Genomic DNA, 22,150 nt, shown 5'->3' on the forward strand with positions numbered 1-22,150 from the left:
CAGAGATGTGGGGAGAGCTCGTGAAGGCAGAAGCCATGTGCGCCTGTTGCTTCAGGAGCCCCCTCAGTGGACACTGTTGGGGGACAGGTGCTTGGACAGGCAGACAGGATTGTTTTCTTCTAAGTGCTGTAGGAAGCCCCTGAAGGGTTTTAAGCCTGGAAGCGAAATCCATTTTATATTTTAGAGGTCACTGTGGCAATTTTTAAATAAATGAATTGTATTCATACTTTCTCTAATTCTAAGTCTATTGCTATTTCCTATGAAGAAAATATACAATATTTAACAATTTAAATAAGATAAATGTACTTTGTAAATAGGCAGTTAACTTTGATGAGCTTTGTGGTATTTCTATGTAAAATGTTAAGACAGTGGTAGGAGAACTGAGCTTGGGGTTCATCAGCAATGTTCATTGGCCACAGCTTTGGAAAGATAGGGAGGCGCATGGTGGAACTGAATTACTCTGGACTCTTGAGTCCTAGTCTGCCTTTGGACTTTCAGGTTCTAGGCACAGAGAGAGATGCAGAAGTGTGTAGATTCTAAAGGGTGTAGAATTTGGAAGAAGGCAATGGGAAGGTAGAAATATTTATGTGAATGTAGGCAGTGTTGGAGCAGGAGAAAGGGAATAGCAAACAGATAAGAAGGGTCAGCGACTTTCAGCAACTTGAACCATTCACTTATTGCCCCATTTGATAACTGTTTTCCTCTCTACCTGCTTGTCTCTGTGCCCATAGATATACTGAAATGCTGAAGTCAAATATGGATTTTGCAAGTAAAATAGTGTTGGAATTTGAGCCTTTCAGTTCATTCTTTTTTGGGTATTATATTGATATATTTCAAAAATTCACAGTAAAGTATAGTCATCTGTGTCCTTTTGTGGAAACAGGTATTGATTTGCCATGCCATAGGAGGACAGAGGATACATGTCTTAAAAGTAAAAGATAGTGATGGTACAAAATTACATTTGATATTTTGCGAAGATTTTTCTGTTATTGAGCAGTATTTGATGGAGAAGTAAATGTTAATAAATACTGTTCTGGAATATAATTTAAAAATTAAATGTCTATTTTGACAGGCCAATAGCAGGATATGCTAACCTGTGTCCAAATATGATCTCTACCCAGCCTCAGGAGTTTATTGGGATGCTGTCCACAGTGAAACATGAGGTTATTCATGCCCTGGTAAATTCTACCGTTACTGTTCTCTCCTTCATGCCCTGATTTTCTGCTTAGTGTGTTCTCATTGTTATACATATATTCCATTTTAAGATGATGTAGATTCCTAGGTTCATGTTCAATAAAAATACAAAAATTAGCAGGGCGTGGTGGTGTGCACCTGTGGTACCAGCTACTTGCGAGGCTGAGGTGGGAGGATGGCTTGAGCCCAGGGAGCTTGAGGTTGCAGTGAGCCAAGATTGTGCCACTGCACTCCAGCCTGGTGATAGAGGCAGACCTTGTATCAAACAAACAAACAGAAAGATTTATAAAGCTTTTTCCTCTTTTAAAATCCTAAGATTGAAGAATTAACGATACTGAAAGGCCTATGAAAGTATATAGATATGGCAGAGCCCTGGGCTGCTGCCACCGTTTTTTGTTTGTTTTTTAAGACCCCATCATGGCCCACTGTAGCCTCAACCTTCTGGGCTCAAGTGATCCCACCTCAGCCTCCCAAGTAGCTAAGACTGCAGACATGCACTACACTCGGCTAATTTTTTTTTTGTGTGTGGTAGAGATAAGGTCTCGCTATGTTGCCCAGGCTGGTCTCAAACTCCTGTGCTCAAATGATCCTCCCACCTCAGCCTCCAGAGTTGCTGGGACCACAGGCATGCACCACCACGCCCTGCTAATTTTTGTATTTTTAGTAGAGACAGGGTCTCACCATGTTGCCCAGGCAGGTCTTGAACTCCTGGGCTCAAGTGATCCCCCCGCCTCAGCCTCCCAAAGTGCTGGGATTACAGGCGTGAGCCACTGCGCCTGGCCCTTCGGCTGCTGCTTCTGATAACCGTGTGAATATCCTTATAGGGAGGCAGTAGTAATGACTACCACTTCCTCAAATTAAAGGAAAGGAAATAGTCAGCTAAATACTTTTTTACATGTATATTTGAACACATACGAATGTTTATCTTCCTAGTAATTTTTAATTAAATTTATCTGTTGTAGGCAAGTGTCAGTCTTGGCCATGCATCTCAGTGTACTGCTTCCATCTTTTCAGCTCTGGTCCAGCTCTTGTTCGGAATTGACACCTGATAGCTGATACCTTCTCAAAAAAGGAAGAAGGGCCGGGCGCAGTGGCTCTCGCCTGTAATCCTAGCGCTTTGGGAGGATTCTTCTATATGTATAAGAAGGCCAAAATAACTTTAAAATGCAGACTGACTTTGAGAACCATTTCATAATGTACGCACACACACACCCACACAGCAGACAGGAATTAAAAACACAGCAGTTGCTGCTCTTTATGGTTTTAAAACTCTAATGGTGCCTGGAAATATAATTATAGGACAGTAACTGATGTTTATAGTATTTATACTGAATATAAATGTAAAATATATAATGTGTTTTAGAAAATTTCTCATTAGAGGCTGGGCGCGGTGGCTCAAGCCTGTAATCCCAGCACTTTGGGAGGCCGAGGCGGGTGGGTCACGAGGTCAGGAGATCGAGACCATCCTGGCTAATATGGTGAAACCCTGTCTCTACTAAAAAACACGAAAAACTAGCCGGCCGAGGTGGCAGGCGCCTGTAGTCCCAGCTACTCGGGAGGCTGAGGCAGGAGAATGGCGGGAACCCGGGAGGCGGAGCTTTTAGTGAGCTGAGATCCGGCCACTGCACTCCAGCCTGGGCCATAGAGCGAGACTCCATCTCAAAAAAAAAAAAAAAGAAAATTTCTCGTTAGAAATATTTACCTCAAGTAATTAGAATTTAAAATTTATAAATATGGAACACTAAATTGTTGTTCAATTCCAACGTATGAGAAATTCCTACGGAAGCACTAGTGTGGGGCTTCTATGAACCAGTCAGTGTCAGTGCTCTCCTTTGATCTCAGGCCTGTAATCAGCCTTGACATTTTTCACTTGAAGACATTTTGAACTTTTTCTTATAGGGTTTCTCTGCTGGGCTGTTTGCATTCTACCATGACAAAGATGGAAATCCTCTCACTTCAAGATTTGCGGACGGCCTCCCACCTTTTAATTATAGGTATTTTTGTTGTTGTTGTTCTTGCTTTCCTCTTTTAGGAGGGTGCTAAGACTAGAATCTGAGAATCACAGCATGTTAGATGCCATAAATAATAATGTCTTCATGGCAACCCTAAGGAAATTGTAGATATTAAAACAACATGGGATATAAGAGGCCATTCTATGGAAAACATAACTTGTGAGATAGGCAATATTACATCATGGTGTAAGTAAGGAGGAGAGAGATACCCACACACAAGGACCATTCTGAAGCTGATAATTTGCAGTGCCTGCTTGCATTGAGGATATTCCTCAAAAGCATCATACCTTCCAGCCAGGCACAATGACTCATGGCTGTAATCCCAGCACTTTGGGAGGCCAAGGTGGGCTGATTGCTTGAGCCCATGAGTTCAAAACCTGCTGGGCAGCATGGCAAAACCCTGTCTCTACAAAAAAATACAAAAATTAGCCGGGCATGGTTGCATGCGCCTGTGGTCCCAGCTACTTGGGGTGCTGAGACAGAAGGATCAGTTGAGCTCAGGAGGTTGAGGCTGCCGTGTGCTGTGATCATGCATCTGCACTCCAGCCTGGGTGACAGGGCAAGACCGTCTCAAGGAAAAAAAAGAGAAGCCTTCCAGTAAAAATGAAGATAATGGAGTAATACATTCAGTTGTTACAGATGTAAAGAATTGGATTTGGCTTTAACTGTATTTGGGGAAACTGTTAATCTTGAAGTATGAATGGTAAAGAGAGATTGGAGTGATTAATAAGGTAAAAGCTGTTTATTTTATTTTTTATTTTTTGAGACGGAGTCTCCCTCTGTCGCCCAGGCTGGGGTGCAGTGGCCGGATCTCAGCTCACTGCAAGCTCCGCCTCCCGGGTTCACGCCATTCTCCTGCCTCAGCCTCCCGAGTAGCTGGGACTACAGGCACCACCACCGCGCCCGGCTAATTTTTTGTATTTTAGTAGAGACGGGGTTTCACCGTGTTGGCCAGGATGGTCTCGATCTCTTGACCTCCTGTCTCAGCCTCCCAAAGTGCTGGAATTACAGGCTTGAGCCACCGCGCCCGGCCAAAGCTGTTTATTTTCTGGCTGGCTTTGTTCACTGCTTATGTGTAAACATTGCCTTGCCATGGAAAAACAGGAATTAAAAATAATTTCTCTAAGGCATGGGTACATGAACAGATACGTGATAACAAATACAACAAAATGTTAATTACAGAATCTAGGTGAGCTGGTTATTGATTATAAGGGTGTTTATTAAACAATTCTTTTAATGTTTTGCATTTTTGCATTTTTTTTTTTTTTTTTGAGACAGAGTCTTGCTGTGTCACCCAGGCTGGAATGCTGTGGCATGATCTCCGCTCACTGCAAGCTCCGCCTCCTGGGTACACGCCATTCTCCTGCCTCAGCCTCCCCAGTAGCTTGGATTACAGGCGCCTACCACCTCGCCTGGCTAACTTTTGTATTTTTAGTAGAGACAGGGTTTCACCATGTTGGCCAGGCTGGTCTCAAACTCCTGACCTCAGGTGATCCGCTGACCTCAGGTGATTCGCCTGCCTCAGCCTCCCAAAGTGCTGGGATTACAGGCATGAGCCACCACACCTGGCCTATGTTTGAAATTTTTATGAAACAGTATTGGAAAAGAAAACCGTCTTTATGTTTTCTGTTGTTTTGCTGAGAATGAGAAATTTATAGGGAAAATGGTAGAAGTAGTCTAGGGAATAAGCCAGAAAAAAAAATGACTTAGGTTACAGGGAAAAATAAAAATTGATGTCCATTGTAATTTTCTATAATAGATAAATATGTTACTTTTGTAGCAGTGCTTTTATGTATGCAGGATAGATTTCCCAAACTGGGATTGCCGATTTAAAATCTGTTTACACTATAAATTTTAATAGAAACTGCCATGTTACATTTTTTTTTAAAAAAGGTATAGCAAAGCACATTCCCACCAGATGTGTATGAGTGCTCTTGTTACCACTTTATCAGTATTGGATATTATAGATCTTTTTTATTTTTTAAGCCCAATTTGATGGATTAAAAGATGGTATCTCATTGTTGTATTTCCAGGACTATAGTGTGGTTTTAGCCATTGGCATTTTCTCTTTGTACACTGCCTATTTATTTTCCTTGTCCAGTCTTTTAGGTTAATTTTCCCTTTCTAATCACGTTGTAGAAGTTCTTTATAAATTAGAGATATTACTCCTTTTTCATGCTTATTATAAATATTTCTCCTGGTTGTTTATTTTTTTACTTCATTTATCATACTTTTGCCATTTATAGAAAAGTTGTTTTTTTTTTTTTTTTTTTTTTTGAGACGGAGTCTCGCTCTGTCACCCAGGCTGGAGTGCAGTGGCCGGATCTCAGCTCACTGCAAGCTCTGCCTCCCGGGTTCACGCCATTCTCCTGCCTCAGCCTCCCGAGTAGCTGGGACTACAGGCGCCTGCCACCTCGCCCGGCTAAGTTTTTGTATTTTTAGTAGAGATGGGGTTTCACTGTGTTAGCCAGGATGGAAAAGTTTTTAAGTTTTTTATCATTAAATTTATCTTTTTTTTTTTTTCTTTTTTGAGATAGAGTCTCACTATATTGCCCAGGCTGGTCTCGAACTCCTGGGCTCAGGCAAGCTTCCTGCCTCAGTCTCTCAAGCAGCTTGGACTACAGTCACGTGCCACTGTACCCAGATGTTTTTTTCTTTGTTGCTTAAGGCCTCAAAAGATTGTAAAAATATTCTCCTAAATTTATTCCAGTACATTATTATTTGATTTATTTACATTTATAGCTTCAATGCATTTGAAAATTTTTTTGATTTATGTATTTTGGGATTCTTTTGTAAGGTGCATATATGTTTATAATTGTTATATCTTTATGCTGGATTTAACCCTTTTTTTTTTTTTTTGAGGCAGGGAGGGTCTCACTCTGTTGCCCCGGCTCAGTGCAGTGGCACAATCACGATCATGGCTTACTGCAGTGTTGATCTTCCCAGGCTCAGGTGATCTTCCCACCTCAGCCTCCTGAGTAGCTGGGACTACGGGAGTGTGCCACCATGCTCATCTAGTTTTTTATTTTTATTTTAAATTTATTTTATTATTATTTTTTGAGACGGAGTCTCACTCTGTTACCCAGGCTGGAGTGCAGCGGCGTGATCTCGGCTCACTGCAACCTCCACTTCCCAGGTTCAAGCGATTCTCCTGCCTCAGCCTCCTAAGTAGCTGGGATTATAGGCATGTGCCACCACACCTGGCTAATTTTTGTGTTTTTAGTAGAGATGGAATTTCACCATGTTTGCCAGGTTTGGTCTCATACTCCTGACCTCTAGCGATTTGCCTCCCAAAGTGCTGGGATTACAGGTGTGAGCCACTGCGCCTGGCCTATGTAGTATATCTTTTTATCCTTTTACTTTCCAGCTATTTGTGTTCTTTAGTCTAAACTATATCTCTTGTAGATGTATAGTTAGAGCATGTTTTAAAATTCATTTTCCCAATTAACCCTGTTCTGCCTGCTACAGTGGCTGTCAGGTTACTGGTTTTCACCATGAGTGTGGGCTGTCGGTTTTCAAGGCTGCCCCAAAGCTGGAGAGCGGGCATGGAAACGCACCGCACTGCTCCTGTTCTACAGAGATTCGTCCATTTTGCATGAATAAATGCTTTCTGCATTGCTATAAATCTTTGATTAATTTCCAAAGTTTAAAAAGTTGATTTCACCAATTTGGGTAGTTTTCTCATTGCTTTCATAGAGGAGAGAAATTTGAGAGATTTTTACTCTGTCATTTTTGCTTATATCTTTCTGGAATTTATTTTTGTATGTGGTGAAAAAGGGATTTAACCTTTTTTTTTCTAAATGAATAATCAGCTTCACAGCACAGTTATTAGATACATTCTACTTTCCCACTAAATTAATATGGCATTTTGTTGGTTATGTTTCCTTATATCCTTGGATATCTGTGAACTTGCTTTCATTTTATCCTGTATGCTTGTCAAAAGGAAGTAATTCGTCATCTTAGCCAAGTGCTAGCTATGTGAACTTGAACAAGTTACTTCCTCTCCCTGAACTTTTGTCTCTTTATCTGCAGAATAGTGATGAAAATCTCATAGGGTTGTTGAAAAGATGAAATTTGAAAATACTTATCAAGGCTAGGCCCAGTGGCTCACACCTGTAATCCCAGAGCTTTGACGGCTGAGGTGGAAAGATGGCTTGAGGCCAGGAATTCGAGGCCAGCTTTGGCAACATAGCAGACCTTGTCTCAACAAAAAATAAAAAATAAATTGAAAAAAATGTTTTGGACTGGATTTCATTCTGTCACCCAGGCTGGAGTGTAGCCATATGAACATAGCTCACTGCAGCTTTGAACTCCTGAGCTCAAGTGATCCTCTTGCCTCAGCCTCGTGAGTACCTGGGACTACAGGCATACACTACCATGCCTGGATTATTTTATTTTATTTTATTTATTTTGTTTTTGAGACAGGGTCTTGCTCTGTCACCCCATCTGGAGTGCAGTGGCACGAACATGGCTCACTGCACCGTCAACCTCCTGGGCTCAAGTGATTCTCTGACCTCAGCCTCCTGTGTAGCTGGGACCACAGGCCTGCACTACTGCACCCAGCTAATTTTCAAATTTTTTGTAGAGACAAGGTCTTCCGGTGTTGCCTAGGCTGGTATCAAACTCCTGGGATCAAGCAATCTTCCCACCTCGGCCTGCTGAGGTGCTGGGATTACGGTGTGAGCCACTGCACCCAACCAAAAAATTAAATTTAAAAAAAGGTAGAAAGGAAAATACTTATCAAGTACTTTGCTTGGACTTGGTACATAGGAGGTTCTCAAATATTTTAATTTCATATTGATATTTATAAAGACTTTTTACAGTAAGTGTAAATATTTTTACATTTAAAATGGTGAATTTTCAATAATAATTGTGTTTTAATTCTGTAATTACAGTCTTGGATTATATCAATGGAGTGATAAAGTAGTTCGGAAAGTGGAGAGATTATGGGATGTTCGAGATAATAAGATAGTTCGTCACACCGTGTATCTCCTGGTAACACCTCGTGTTGTTGTAAGTATTACCAAACTTCACGTCTCATGAGCCATCTGTTCTTTTCCTTTACTGTGGTCCTTTCTTTACTCATCATTATTGTTTAAGAACTTATAATATTTTAGAGCCTATAGTAGGAAAAGTCATATAAAGGCTGTGCAATAAAGCTACGGGCCACGAGAAATCTGAGGAAATGGAAACTTGTCAATGGCTCTCACGGCGCCTATCCCACCCAGTGCTTTAGGCCAGTGCCTCCTCTGTTGTGATGCCTCTTAGGACCACTGGTACTATTTCTATAATGACTGATCATTTTCTTTGGTGTCTGTATTAGTCAAGGTTCTCCAGAGAAACAGAACCAATAGGATGTGTGTATATATCATATATGTATACACAGAGAAAGAATATGAGAGAGGAGGGGAGGAAGAGATTTCTTTTTTTCTTTTTTTTTTTTTTTGAGACAGGGTCTCACTCTGTCACCCAGGCTGGAGTGTAGTGGTTTCGGCTCACTGCAACCTCTGTCTCCTGTGCCAAAGTGATCCTCCTACTTCTGCCTCCCAAGTGGCTGAGACTACAGGCACGCACCACCATACACAGCTAATTTTGTTTATTTTTTTTGTAGTGATGAGGTCTCACTATGTTGCCCAGGCTGGTCTCAATCTCCTGGGCTCAAGTAGTCCTCCTGCCTCAGCCTCCGAAAGTGCTGGGATTACAGGCATGAGTCACCACACTTGGCCAAGAGATGACTTTCAAGGATTTGGCTCACATGACTGTGGATGCTTGGCGAGTTCAAATCTGATGGGATAGGCCAGCAGGCTGGAGACTCAGGGGAGAGTTGCCCTTGGAGTCCAAAGGCAGAATGACTTCTTGTTCAGGGGAGGTGGGTCTTTGTTCTCCTCCGACCTTCGCCTGGTTGGGTGAGGCCTACCCACATTATGGAAGGTGATCTTTTCTTCAGAGGCCACTGATTGCAATGTTACTCTCATTCAAGAAAACACCTTCACAGAAACATCCGGAATATCTGGGCCAAATATTTGGGTACCATGGCTATTCTCCTTTCCCCTTTTCCTTGATTTTGTACAGCTCTCTGACTTATAAAGTTTTGCACTGCTCTTGGGCTATTTCCCATCTCTGGAAATCTCTAACTAAAGGACAGATAGAACCCAGTGAGCAAGGTTTTATTCTACTGAGCAACTTTTTTTTTTTTTTTTTGAGACAGTTTCCCTCTTGTCGCCCAGGCTGGAGTGCAGTGGCACGAGCTCGGCTCACTGCAACCTCTGCCTCCTGGGTTCAAGTGATTCTCCTGCCTCAGCCTCCCGAGTAGCTGGAATTACAGGCGCCCGCCACCATACCTGGCTAATTTTTGTATTTTTAGTAGAGACGGGGTTTTACCATGTTGGTCAGAGTGAGACCCTGTCTCAAAAAAAAAAAAAAAAAGAAAGAAAAGAAAAAAGGAAATTTCATCCTCCCCTCATCTCATATTCATTCTTTCTCTGTGTGTACATATATGTAGATGTATACACACATCCTATTGGTTCTGTTTCTCTGGAGAACCTTGACTAATACAGACTCCAAATGATCAGTCGTTATAGAAATAGTACCACTAATCCTAAGATGTATCGCAACAGAGGGAGCACTGGTGACCTCCGGTGATCTGTCTGCCTCAGCCTCCTGAAGTGCTGTGATTATAGGTGTGAGCCACTGTGCCTGGCCAGAATAGATTTTTTGAACAGCTAAAAGTGACAAACCTTTAGTTAGACTAAGAAGATGCAAATAACATAAGAAATGAAAGAGGAGACATTACAGCTGAAACCACAGACACACAAAGGATCATGAGAGACTATTATAAACAATTATATACCAGCAAACTGTATAACCTAGAATAAATGAACAAATTCCTAGACAAATACAACTTATGAAGACTGAATCATGAAGAAATAAAAAATCTGAACAGACCAATAATGAGTAATGAGATTGAATCAGTAATAAAAGTCTGCCATCAAAGAGAAGCCCAGGACCAAGTTCACTGCTGAATTTCACTAAATGTTTAAAGAAGAACTAATAATCCAGTCCTTCTCAAACTTTTCCAAAAAATTGAGGAGGAGGGATTACTTCCAGACTCTTTTTACCAGGGCAGCAATACTCTAATAACAAATTTAGACAAGGCGATAAGAAAAGAAAATTACAGGCTAATATTCTTGATGAGCATAAGTACAAAAATTTTGCAACAAGATACTAACAAGCTGAATTCTACAACATGTTAAATAGGTCATCCATCATGATCGAGTGAAATTTATCCCCAGTGTGCAAGGATGGCTGAACATAGCAAATCAGTAACTGACAGAATGAAGGACAAAAACCATATGATCATCTCAATAGATGCAAAAAAATAATTTCACAAAATTCAGCATCTTTTTATGATTAAAAACTAACCAAATTAGGTCCAAAAGGAAGGTACCTCAGCACAATAAAGGCCATATAAGAGACACCCACAACAAACCTTATACTTATTAGTGAAAAATGGAAAGCCTTTCCTCCAAGATCTGGAACACTCTTACCACTTCTGCATAGTATTGGAAATCATCGCAAGAGCAGTCAGGCCATAGAAATAAATAAAAGGCATCCAAATAGGACTGGAAGAAGTGAAATAGTTGCTGTTTGCTGATGACGTGATCTTATATATAGAAAACCCTAGAGACTCCATCAAAAAATTGTGAGGATTAATAAATACAGTAAAAGTTGCAGGATACAAAATCAACACACAAAAATTAGTAGTATTCTATATACTAACAGAAAACTACCTGAAAAAGAAATCAAGAAAACAGTCTCATTTACCATAGCTACCCCCCACAAAAAAAAAACCAAAATTCTTAGGAATAAATTTAACTGGGGAAGTAAAAGACCTGTACACTGAAAACTAGATGAAATAAATTGACACAATAAATATAAAGGTATCCTGTGTTCATGGCGTAGAAGAATTAGTATTGTTAAAATGTCCATGCTACCCAAAACAGTCTACAGGTTCATTGCTATCCCTATCAAAATTCCAATGTCATTTTTCACAGAAGTAGAAAAAAAATCCTCAAATTCATATGGAACCACAAAAACACCGAAAAGAAAAAAAAAATAAAGCAATCGTGAGCAAAAAGAACAAAGCTGTTCAGGCAGTGTGATGCCTCCAGCTTTGCAGTATTTCAGACTGTACTGTAAAGGAATGGCAATTGGTCAACTGGCAAAGGAATGTTATGGTCCTGGCATAAAAATAGGCACATTGATGAATGGAACAGAATACATTATGATTACTGACTTGATTATGATTAACCAATTATGGTTAATTGATATTTAATAAAGGTGCTAAGAATACACAATGGGAAAAAGTCTCTTCAATAAATGGTATAGGGAAAACTGGATGTCCATATGCAGAAAAATGAAATTTGACCTTTATCTCACACCATATACAAAAACCAACTCCAAATATATTAAATAAACTTAAGACCAGAAACTGTAAAACTAGTGGAAGAAAACATAAGGGGACGACTACATGACATTGGTTTGGGCAATGAGTTTTTGGATTGGACCCTAAAAGTACAGGCAACAAAAATAAAAGTGGACAAATGGGATTACATCAAACAAAGAAGCCTCTGCACGGCAAAGGAAACAAAAGTGTGAAGAGACAACCTAGAAATTGAGAGAAAATATTTGCAAGCTATACATTAGAAAAGGCGTTAATATACAAGAAATGCAAACAGCTGTGTAAGAATAGCCCATTTATCAATGGGCCAAGGACGTGAATAGACATTTCTCAAAAGAAGACATGCAAATTGTAAGCAGGTACATGAAAAAATGCTCAACATTACTAATCCTTAGGGAAATGAAAATTAAAAGCACAATGAGATGTCATTTTATGCCTGTCAGATGACTGTTATCAAAAAGATAAAAGAAGGCTCACTTTGGCAGCACAAAAACTAAAATTGGAATGATACAGAGAAGATTAGCATGGCCCCAGTGCAAGGATGACATGCAAATTCATGAAGTATTCCATATTTTAAAAAGAAAAAAAAGATAAGAAGTGTTGGTGAGGATGTGGAGATAGTATAATTTAGTACAGCCATTACAGAAAACTGTAAGTTCTTCAAAAAACTAAAAATAGAATTACCATATGATCCAACAGTCCTTGTTCCATATTTACACAAAAGATTTGAAACCAGTTTGTTGAAGAGATGTTTGCACTCCTGTGTTCAGTGCAGCACTATTTACAGTAGCCACATTACGGAATCAGCCTAAGCGTCCATCAGCAGATGAATGACTAAAGAAAGTGTATTTTATACAATTGACCCTTGAACAACATAGGTTGGAACTGCTCAGGTCCACTTATCTGTGGACTGTCTTCCACCTCTGCCACCCCTTAGACAGCAGGACCAACCCCTCCTCTTCATCCTCCTCAACGTGAAGACAAGGATGAAAACCTTTATGAGGACCGACTCCACTTAATGAACAGTGAATATATTCATTTTATTTTCTCTAGCTTTATTGTAAGAATACAGTACATAATACATAAAATATACAATATATGTGTGAATTGACTGTGCAGTTATTGGTGAGGCTTCTAGTCCACAGAAGGCTATTAATAGTTAAGTTATGGAGAAATCAAGTTATACACAGATATCGGCGGACTGCACAGGAAGTTGACACCACTAACACAATGTATTCAGCCTTAAAAAGGCAGGAAATTTTGTCATTTGTAACAACATGGGTGAAACTGGAGAACATGGTGCTAAAAAAGGAACAGAAAGACAAATACCTAATGTTTTCACATTTCATATGTGACATCTAAAACTATTGAACTCCGAAGCACAGGGTAGTGGTTATGGAGGCTGGGGTGGGGAAAATGGTGATGGCCAAAGAGTGCAAAATCACAGACGGGAGTAACACTTTTTTTTTCTTTTTTTTTGAGATCTATTGCACAGCGTGGTGAATATGGTTAATAATAGTGTATTGCACAGTTTTAAATTACTGAGAGTAAATTTAAAATATTCTCACAAAAAATAAGTATTTGAAATGATGGCTGTATTAGCTTGATGTAATTATTTCACATTGTATTCATAAATCATAACATCATTCTGTTCTCCATAAATATATAGTTATAACTTGTCAATTTAAAATAAAATAAAAATTTTTAAATTGTTATTGACATGAGTTACAACTGTCAATCATTCTAGTCCATAACATTTTTTCACTATATGGTACAAAAGTGAAAATCTTCAGAGAGAAGAAAAGATGCTAAGAGAAGTAGTAATTTCCTAGCAAAGAAGAGTGTGACTGCATCAAAATATTTAATTATATTAAAAACCATATTTTAAAAAGAAATTCTCTTTTCTCAACGAAGTAAGTCTTTAATGTTAACTTATTGTATTCATGTGATGAGAAGTTTGCCACCATCTTAACAGTGCTTTTGTAACATATTTGTTTCCGATTTTTTTTCTGGTTCTTAGGAGGAAGCACGAAAACATTTTGATTGTCCAGTTCTGGAGGGAATGGAACTTGAAAATCAAGGTGGTATGGGTACTGAGCTCAACCATTGGGAAAAAAGGTTATTAGAGGTCAGTTTGTTTTTAAATTTTACTAGACTTTATTTAATGAAAATAATTCATAATTATGGTAAAAGTTATTCAAACAGGTTATAAACTGAAAAATGTTTAGGTCCCTTTCCCCTTCAGCTGTCCAGACGCACTTTCCAGGTATAATCACTCTTTACATTTTTTGTATATACTTTCATAAATGTTATGTATGTATGTGCAAACACATGCAGAATTGTTTATTTTTTAATGGGTTCACATATTTATGCAACTTTTTCACTTTTTCCAAGGCACTATAGGTGCTTCTGCTCTAATGCAATGTATGCTTTCCTGAAAAACCTTTTTCTTCAAAATTGGACATGAAAAATAACAAGACTTGTAGGAAAAACAAGTAAACAGATCAATAACAGCAACAAATAAGTCATGTGGAACTCTGAGCTCAGTTTTAAAAAGACATTAGATTTTCAATAAATGAAGTCCTGTATCTACTCTAGTATTTTTTTAATTAAAATTTTTATATTTTTTAGAGACAGGGCCTCACTGTGTCATCCAGGCTGGAGTGCTGCAGCTGTTCACATGTATGATCATAGCACACTACAGCCTCGAACTCTTTTGGGCTCAAGCAGTCCTCCTGCCTCAGCCTCCCAAGTAGCTGGGACCACAGGCACACACCACTGCACCCAGCCTGCTCTAGTCTGTGTGTCTCTTTCTCTTTCTTTCTCTCTCTTTTCCTTCCTTCCCTCCCTTCCTTTCTTCCTTCCTTCCTTCCTTCCTTCCTTCCTTCCTTCCTTCCTTCCCCTTTCCTTCCTTTTCCTTTTCTTTTTCTCTTTCCTTTTCCTTTTCTTTTTCCTTTCTTTCCTTTCTTCTCTTTCTTTCTGTCTTACTTCACTTGTCCAGGCTAGAGTACAGTGGCATGATTTCAGTTCACTGCAGCCTCAACAGCCTGGGCTCAAATGGTTCTCCCACCTCAGCCTCCTGGGTAGCTAGGAATACAGGCATGTGCCACCACACCCAGCTAATTTTCTTTTTGTACTTTCAGTAGAGATGGTTTCACCATGTTGCCCAGGCTGACCCCAAACTCATGGACTCAAGCAGTTCACCCGCCTCAGCGGCCCGAAGTGTGGGGTTAGAGGCGTGCACGTCCGTGCCTGGCTACTCTAGCATTTCTTTACCTTCAGCATCAGCAGTAATAATAACCCATGGTAGCTGCATGGGGGATTGTAAATCTGAGTATTGAGGATGGGGTAAAATGTACATAGACTTGTGAGAATCATACAGTAAACATTTGCACGCAGAGTCGCTGGCTACACCGAGCAACACGTTGTACACAGTACAGCATTTTTGTATTGCTGTGTTTGGCTATCTTAGTATACTTTGTGTTTAGGCTTCATCACAAAATAGTCACATGCAGGGAAAATCAACGAACCAACGTGATTCCATGTTATATTGATGCCATTCCCTTATTTACTAATTTCACGTGAGCTCATTCACATGCAGAAACACATGCTTTCACAGAATAAACTGTATTCTTGGATCTACTCGTTTTTTCTATATGAATGTAGCATAACAGTTCTGTTAATGAACAATTATGGTTTAAATTTTGTATTTTAGAAAATGTAATGAGCAACTTATTTATATCTGTGATACCCCAGGATGGGGTTTCAGTTGGTGTTTTTAGGTTCAACTAAGCAGTCAAACCCATAGGACCTAATCAAGCCATGTTGAGAAAAGATTCCCTTAGCGAAGGATATTAGAAGGAACACCCAGCCCGCCAGCACGGTGGAGCCAGGCGTTCCTCTTGTGCTCCACATGGCAGTGGAGGGGCTGTCGTCTGTGCCTCTTCCCCTCCCCGTGCAGCTCAAGACCACAATAGACAGATGGGAGGACCAGCCTGGCTGAGAAAGATCATGTCCAAATAAGAACCAGTATCTTTTTATTTTTAGAGATCTGCTTAAATAGATAGTTGCAGCTTATATACATCATGCCTAAAGTTAATAAAATTATGGAAGGAATGAAATGAATGCTTGTGATTACTGTCAAAGTAACAATGATGGAAACTTACAGAAGACACACACATTTCTTCTTTCCATGGGAAATTTGGCTTTTTTTTTTTCCTTAAGAAATTTTCTCAAGTGACTCCCTTAAGAAAGCTGAAGATTGGCCAGAAATGAAAGTTTGTGCCTTTCAGCAGAAGCTCTGAGAGTAGTAATGACATCAATTTCTCTCAAATCAATTTTGTGTCCTTGAACTATTTTTTTTTTTAAAGCATGGTATCACAGTACTTGAGATGGCCATCTGGTGTGCAATGGAAAGATTTAAAGAATACTCAGAACTGTCCAAAGATGAAATAAGCTCCGTCAGAGGCAGTGAAGTCCTCATCATTAGGTGACCTCCTGATAGGAATTGTATGATATGAATTAAAATATTGGGTAGATGGTAGAGCTTGATGATGTTTTAGACCTTTCAAGGAAGTCCGTTTACCCCGTGACTCTGTCACACTTGTTTTCATGTTAGCACATGTTTCTGTGATCACAGAGTTGAAGGTTATGAAAACATTTTCAGTGTAATTCAGACAGCCGTTCTCCCTGACCCAAAATTATCTGTGCGTTTGCCTCATTCACCCACTTTGCTTACCTGGAGAGTATAATATTTCTGTAGTGTTTCTGTTTCCATATAGATTTATCTTCATTCATCACAGAGTTCTAAATGCCAGTTGCCTGCCATTCCAAGGGAATCGTACACAGTGGAAACACTTAGGGCAGAAAGTAGATTTCACTTCAAGGTTCGGTCTAGTCATTTTAAAAGTTTATGTATTTCACCACTTTTAAATGAATGTCTTGTCAGCCTCTCACAGTTGGAATATTTTAAATATATATATCAGAGGAATTACAGAAAGTATTAGGAGTTGCAGAGAATCTCGTTTTCCAGTTAAACTCTGTTGGTGATTTTCAGAACGAAGCGATGACTGGTTCTCACACTCAGAATCGAGTACTCTCTCGGATCACTCTGGCGTTAATGGAGGACACTGGGTAAGACAGCTGTGACAATGGGATATGAATTGTTTATTAAAATGAAATTAATACTGAGCTCATAGCTTAAGAAAATGTTGACATTTTATGCTGAAGCAAAATATACTTATTAATTATTTGAATCTTGTACAGTTAGCTGTCCATTATTCATACCAACTCCATTCATTCATTCAATAAATACTTTTGTTGGTTGTTTGTTTTAAAATAGGATCTCACTCCTGTTGCGCAGGGTGGAGTGCAGTGGCAGTCTGGACTCACTAATCCTGGACTTCCCGGGCTCAAGCAATCCTCCCACCTCAGCTTCCTGAGTAGCTGGGACTACAGGCACGTGCCACTGTGCGTGGCTAATTTTTTGTATTTTAAATAGAGATGGGGTTTTGTCATGTTGCCCAGGTTGTTCACAAACTTCTGGGCTCAAATGATCCACCCACCTTGACCTCTCCCAAAGTGCTGGGATTACAGGCCTGAGCCACCTCACCTGGCCACAATAAATGTTTGAGGCCCTGAGACATAGTAATAATTAGGACAAAATCCCTGATATTATTTGTTTTCGAATAAGCAGAGGCTGAGCCAATATCAAGAAAAGACCAAATAATTTTTAAATTACTTTTTTTTTTTTTTTTAAATAAAACAGTGGAACTTTCAGGTGAAGCCATGAAATACTGTTTAGTTTATTTTTTTAAGTAGAGACAAGGTCTCACTATATTGCCCAGGCTGGTCCCAAACTCCTGGGCTCAAGCAAGCCTCCTGCCTTGGCCTCCCAAAGTGCTAGGATTACAGGAATGAGCCACCATGCCTGGCAGAAATACTGTTTTTACATGAAATCTTTTATACAACCCCTACATATTAAAAAAAATTAAAGCTGCTTTAGTAGAAGCATTATTACCTCTTACTCTTTCTAAGACAGTCTGAGAGAAAATTAGAAAATTGAATCAAATTTGAAAATTAATGGCAAAACCATGAAAATTGTTGACACTACCTTCACTGTTGAGAGGTCAAAGAGGTGTAAGGATTTAAACATATAGAGGTTATTCTTTTTTTTTTTTTTTTTTTGAGATGGAGTCTTGCTTTATCACCCAGGCTGGAGTGCAGTGATGTGATCTTGGCTCACTGCAACCTCCACCTCTCAGGGTCAAGCGATTCTCCTGCCTCAGCCTCCTGAGTAGCTGGGACTACAGGTGTGCATCACCACACCCGGCTAATTTTTATATTTTTAGTATAGATGGGGTTTCGCCATGTTGGCCAGGCTGGTCTGGAACTCCTGACCTCGGGTGATCTGCCCACAGTGCTGGGATTATAGGCATGAGCCACCGTGCCCAGCATATCTCATTGAGTTTTATGAGACTTAAATGAGTTAATATTTGTAAAGCCCTTTTGTACAGTGCTTGGCATACTGTAAGTGCCAACTAAGTGTGAGCATTATACAAAAAACCGAGCTAAAGACTCATGAAACAAGACTTACTCTTGCTGCCTCAGTGCAGTCCTTTATCGTATTGAGTTTTTAAAGAGAGAGAAATGTTAATCAAGATCTGCTAAGTGGATTTCACAACTCACTAATACTACTCAGAAACTCCTGTTTCTAAAGCCCCCTCTACTCCCTCACTAGTGCTCATTCTTCTGAGTTTAGCTAAAGTTGCTTCCTCAGAAAAACCTGTCCGAATTCTTCAGACTAACTTAGGTTTTTCTGTTACTGTGTTCCTGTTAGCATCATATACTTCTCCTTTGGAATACTCATCACACTTCAAATGTTTTGTTTTAGTATCTGTCTTCCCTACTAGATCATGATCTTCATGAGAGCAGTTTCTGTGTTTACTACTGTAGCCTTCATTTAACAAAGTGCCTACCATGTGACAAATGCTTAATAACTGTTGACTGCTAATACGGAAAGAGCCGCAAAGAAACGGTTATCAAGAGGGTCTCATGATGTGTAGCTGGAGTGCCCACCTGGTGATGGAATAACAGCGCTGATAGGATATTCTGCACTCACCAACATGCGCCTTCACAAAGGAGTCTACTTACTCTACACTTTATTCATAGGGCTAAGGGCTTCTGAGCCTGAGCACCTGCTAAAATAATTGTTAGTGGACAGCACTAGGGGCACTGTCACTGTCCGGACAGTTTGACCTTGCTGTGATACCAAGGTAGCTGGGAATGTAACTCACATTGTAGTTGCAGAAGTTGCAGGCATTTTGGCTTTGGAGCGCTGCGGCTCCTTCAGCTTCTCTCTGAGTGAGAGCTTTGTTCTTTGACCGGAGAGAAGTTTTGGAAGATGCTACATTACATGTTTGTTTGATTTTGTAGTAAGGTGATATAAGTGGAGGGGATAATTCTTATCTCCCCAACTTTTGAGCCTATTTTTTTTCAATATTATTGTTTTTTATTACATTTTTTATTATAGAGATGGGGTTTCACCACGTTGCCCAGGCTGGTCTCAAACTCCTGAGCTAAAGTGATCCACCCACCTTGGCCTCACTAAGTGCTGGGATTACAGGCGTGAGCCACTGCGCCCAGCCCTGAGCCTATGTTTTTATTTGCTGTTTTGATAATGCTAAAGGAACAAAATATAATACATACAGGTAAGAGACTACTTTGTATAATTTTATAATTTTTGCCAGCTAATCTTGTCTCTGAAAATAAATACAAACTAAAACAAACTGATTGCCTTCGATTAAATTTGTCTGGAAACTCAGTCAGTACTTTCTTTTTTCTGTTGTTAGAACTTTTTCTTTTGAGACAAGGTCTCACTCTATTTCCCGGGCTGGAGTGCCGTGGCATGATCCTGGGCGGAGGCGATCCTGCCACCTCAGCCTCCCAGGTAGCTGAGACTGTAAGTACACACCACCGCACACCTGGCTAACTTTTTGTATTTTTAGTAGAGACAGGGTCTCACCATGTTGGCCAGGCTGGTCTCGAACTCCCAACCTCAAGTGATCCAACCACCTCAGCCTCCCAAAGTGCTGGGGTTACAAGTGTGAGTCACCGCACCCAGCTAGGACATTTAAAAAGTATTGGACATAGGCTGGGCACAGTGGGTCATACCTGTAATCTCAGTGCTTTGGGAGGCCAAGGCGGGTGGATCACCTGAGGTCAGGAGTTCAAGACCAGTGTGGCAAACATGGTGAAACCCCGTCTCTACTAAAAATGCAAAAATTAACCAGACATGGTGGTGGGTGCCTGTAGTCCCAGCTACTCAGGAGGCTGAGGCAGGAGAATCACCTGAACCCAAGAGGCAGAGCTTCTGGCGAGCCGGGATCGTGCCACTGTACTCCAGCCTGGGTGACAGAGCAAGACCCTGTCTCAAAGTAAAATAAAGTGAAAATTACAATAGAAACGTCTTTTGTTCTGTTATGTAAAAATGTAAAAGTATTTAATACCTCATCATAAGCCTGGTTATTGAATCCCTGTGTAGCAGTCCCTGCTCTGCAAGAATCATCACTTATGGTGATGGCCTCCAAAGTCTTTCTCAAGGTCCTAAGGTGCTCGCTGTTGAGATTCTCAGTTGTTATGCTAGAGTTGTTTTTAAAAGGACAGCAATAAAAGTTGCTTTGTTTTTTATTCCACAGCTGGTATAAAGCAAATTACAGCATGGCTGAGAAGTTAGACTGGGGCCGAGGAATGGGCTGTGACTTTGTCAGGAAGAGCTGTAAATTCTGGATTGATCAGCAGAGACAAAAGTAAGAATGCATTTCCTCACAGTGTCATTGATTACACAGTTCCTTTCTGATTTTATGCTTTGTGCCAAGGCTAAAATGCTAACTATTTTCAAAATGTAGTCTGAGCAGTTCAATTTTACAATATATAGAAAACCACCTGTAGATGGTTGGTGGTAAGATTGTAAGAAGTAGCTGAGTATTGTTTTTAATCATATACTAAAGAGATCCACAGTGAGGGGCCCAGAGCCATGAACATTTCTGTTCAGCTTATTATAACTCATAAATATATATATTTTACAAACCTTTTGTTTCCTCTGTCGTTTGTGTTGTTTTCTTCAGAGAATGCACCTGTAAGTATAGATGCAAATATTGATTCAGTATCAAAAAAAGGCACTTTTGAATAGGAATTTCCAAATCCAGATGCGTATCATAATCACCTAGCAAGCTTTTAAAAAATACAGAGTAAGTTTGACATCTATCTGTATATCATCTATACAGACATATATCATACATACATACAATACAGACATATATACAATACAGACATGTATCAGACATATATACAATATAGACAGGTATCAGACATATATACAATATAGTTGTTCTTTGGTAACCATGGAGGATTGCTTCCAGGACTCCACAGATAACAAAATCCATAGATGCTTACGTAAAAGTTCCTTATATAAAATGGAATAGTATTTGCATATAACCTGTGTATGTCCTCCTGTATACTTTAAATTACCTCTAGGTTATTTTTTTTTTTATTTTTTTTTTTGAGACTGAGTCTGGCTCTGTCACCCAGGCTGGAGTGCAGTGGCCAGATCTCAGCTCACTGCAAGCTCCGCCTCCCGGGTTTACGCCATTCTCCTGCCTCAGCCTCCAGAGTAGCTGGGACCACAGGCGCCCGCCACCTCGCCCGGCTAGTTTTTTGTATTTTTTTAGTAGAGACGGGGTTTCACCGTGTTAGCCAGGATGGTCTCGATCTCCTGACCTTGTGATCCGCCCGTCTCAGCCTCCCAAAGTGCTGGGATTACAGGCTTGAGCCACCGCGCCCGGCGCACCTCTAGGTTATTTATAATACATAATACAATATAAATGCTATGGGAATAGTTGTTATACTGTATTGTTTAGGGAAAAATGACAAGGAAAAAGTGCCCATGTTCAGTACAGATGCAAGCATCCTTTTTTCCCTGAATTTTTCTTTTCTTTTTTTTTTTCTTTTGAGACAGAGTCTCACTCTGTTGCCCAGGCTGGAGTGCAGTGGCGCAATCTCAGCTCACTGCCACCTCTACCTACCAGGTTCAAGCGATTCTCGTGCCTCAGCCTCTTGAATAGCTGTGATTATAGGCGTGCGCCACCACTCCTGGCTAATTTTTGTATTTTTAGTAGAGACGGGATTTTGCCATCTTGGCCAGGCTGGCTCACGCCTGTAATCCCAGCACTTTGGGAGGCCGAGCCGGGTGGGTCACTTGAGATGAGGAGTTCAAGACCAGCCTGGCCAACATGGTGAAACCCCATCTCTACTAAAAATATAAAAATTAGCCAGGTATGGTGGCGGGCGCCTGTAACCCCAGCTACTCAGGAGGCTGAGGCAGGGAACAGCTTGAATCCAGGAGGCAGAGGTTGCAGTGAGCCGAGATCGCACCATTGTACTCCAGCCTAGGTGACAAAGTGAGGCTCTATCTCAAAAAAGACAA

General features: G+C 40.2%; 1 protein-coding gene and 1 non-coding gene across 4 annotated transcripts in view; both read left to right on the top strand.

Moving 5' to 3' along the window:
- Positions 1 to 22,150, top strand: part of LMLN (leishmanolysin like peptidase) — a 76,513-nt gene that overhangs the window by 22,379 nt on the left and 31,984 nt on the right. For all 3 annotated transcript variants that reach the window (XR_642488.4, XM_009198834.4, XM_003918669.5), the window contains exons 7-12: positions 1,073 to 1,178; positions 3,094 to 3,188; positions 8,102 to 8,219; positions 13,688 to 13,795; positions 16,724 to 16,800; positions 20,364 to 20,474. Coding sequence is in view for 2 of the 3 variants with exons in the window: in XM_009198834.4 (XP_009197098.2) it covers positions 1,073 to 1,178; positions 3,094 to 3,188; positions 8,102 to 8,219; positions 13,688 to 13,795; positions 16,724 to 16,800; positions 20,364 to 20,474 (615 nt within the window). In the remaining variant the exon portion in view is untranslated. The remainder of the gene's footprint in view (positions 1 to 1,072; positions 1,179 to 3,093; positions 3,189 to 8,101; positions 8,220 to 13,687; positions 13,796 to 16,723; positions 16,801 to 20,363; positions 20,475 to 22,150) is intronic.
- On the top strand, positions 12,139 to 12,243 carry LOC116273903. Its single transcript, XR_004182407.1, has one exon. It is a non-coding gene; the product is annotated as a U6 spliceosomal RNA (small nuclear RNA).

This window comes from Papio anubis, chromosome 2, assembly GCF_008728515.1.
Source record: "Papio anubis isolate 15944 chromosome 2, Panubis1.0, whole genome shotgun sequence".
Classification (NCBI taxonomy): Eukaryota; Metazoa; Chordata; class Mammalia; order Primates; family Cercopithecidae; genus Papio; species Papio anubis.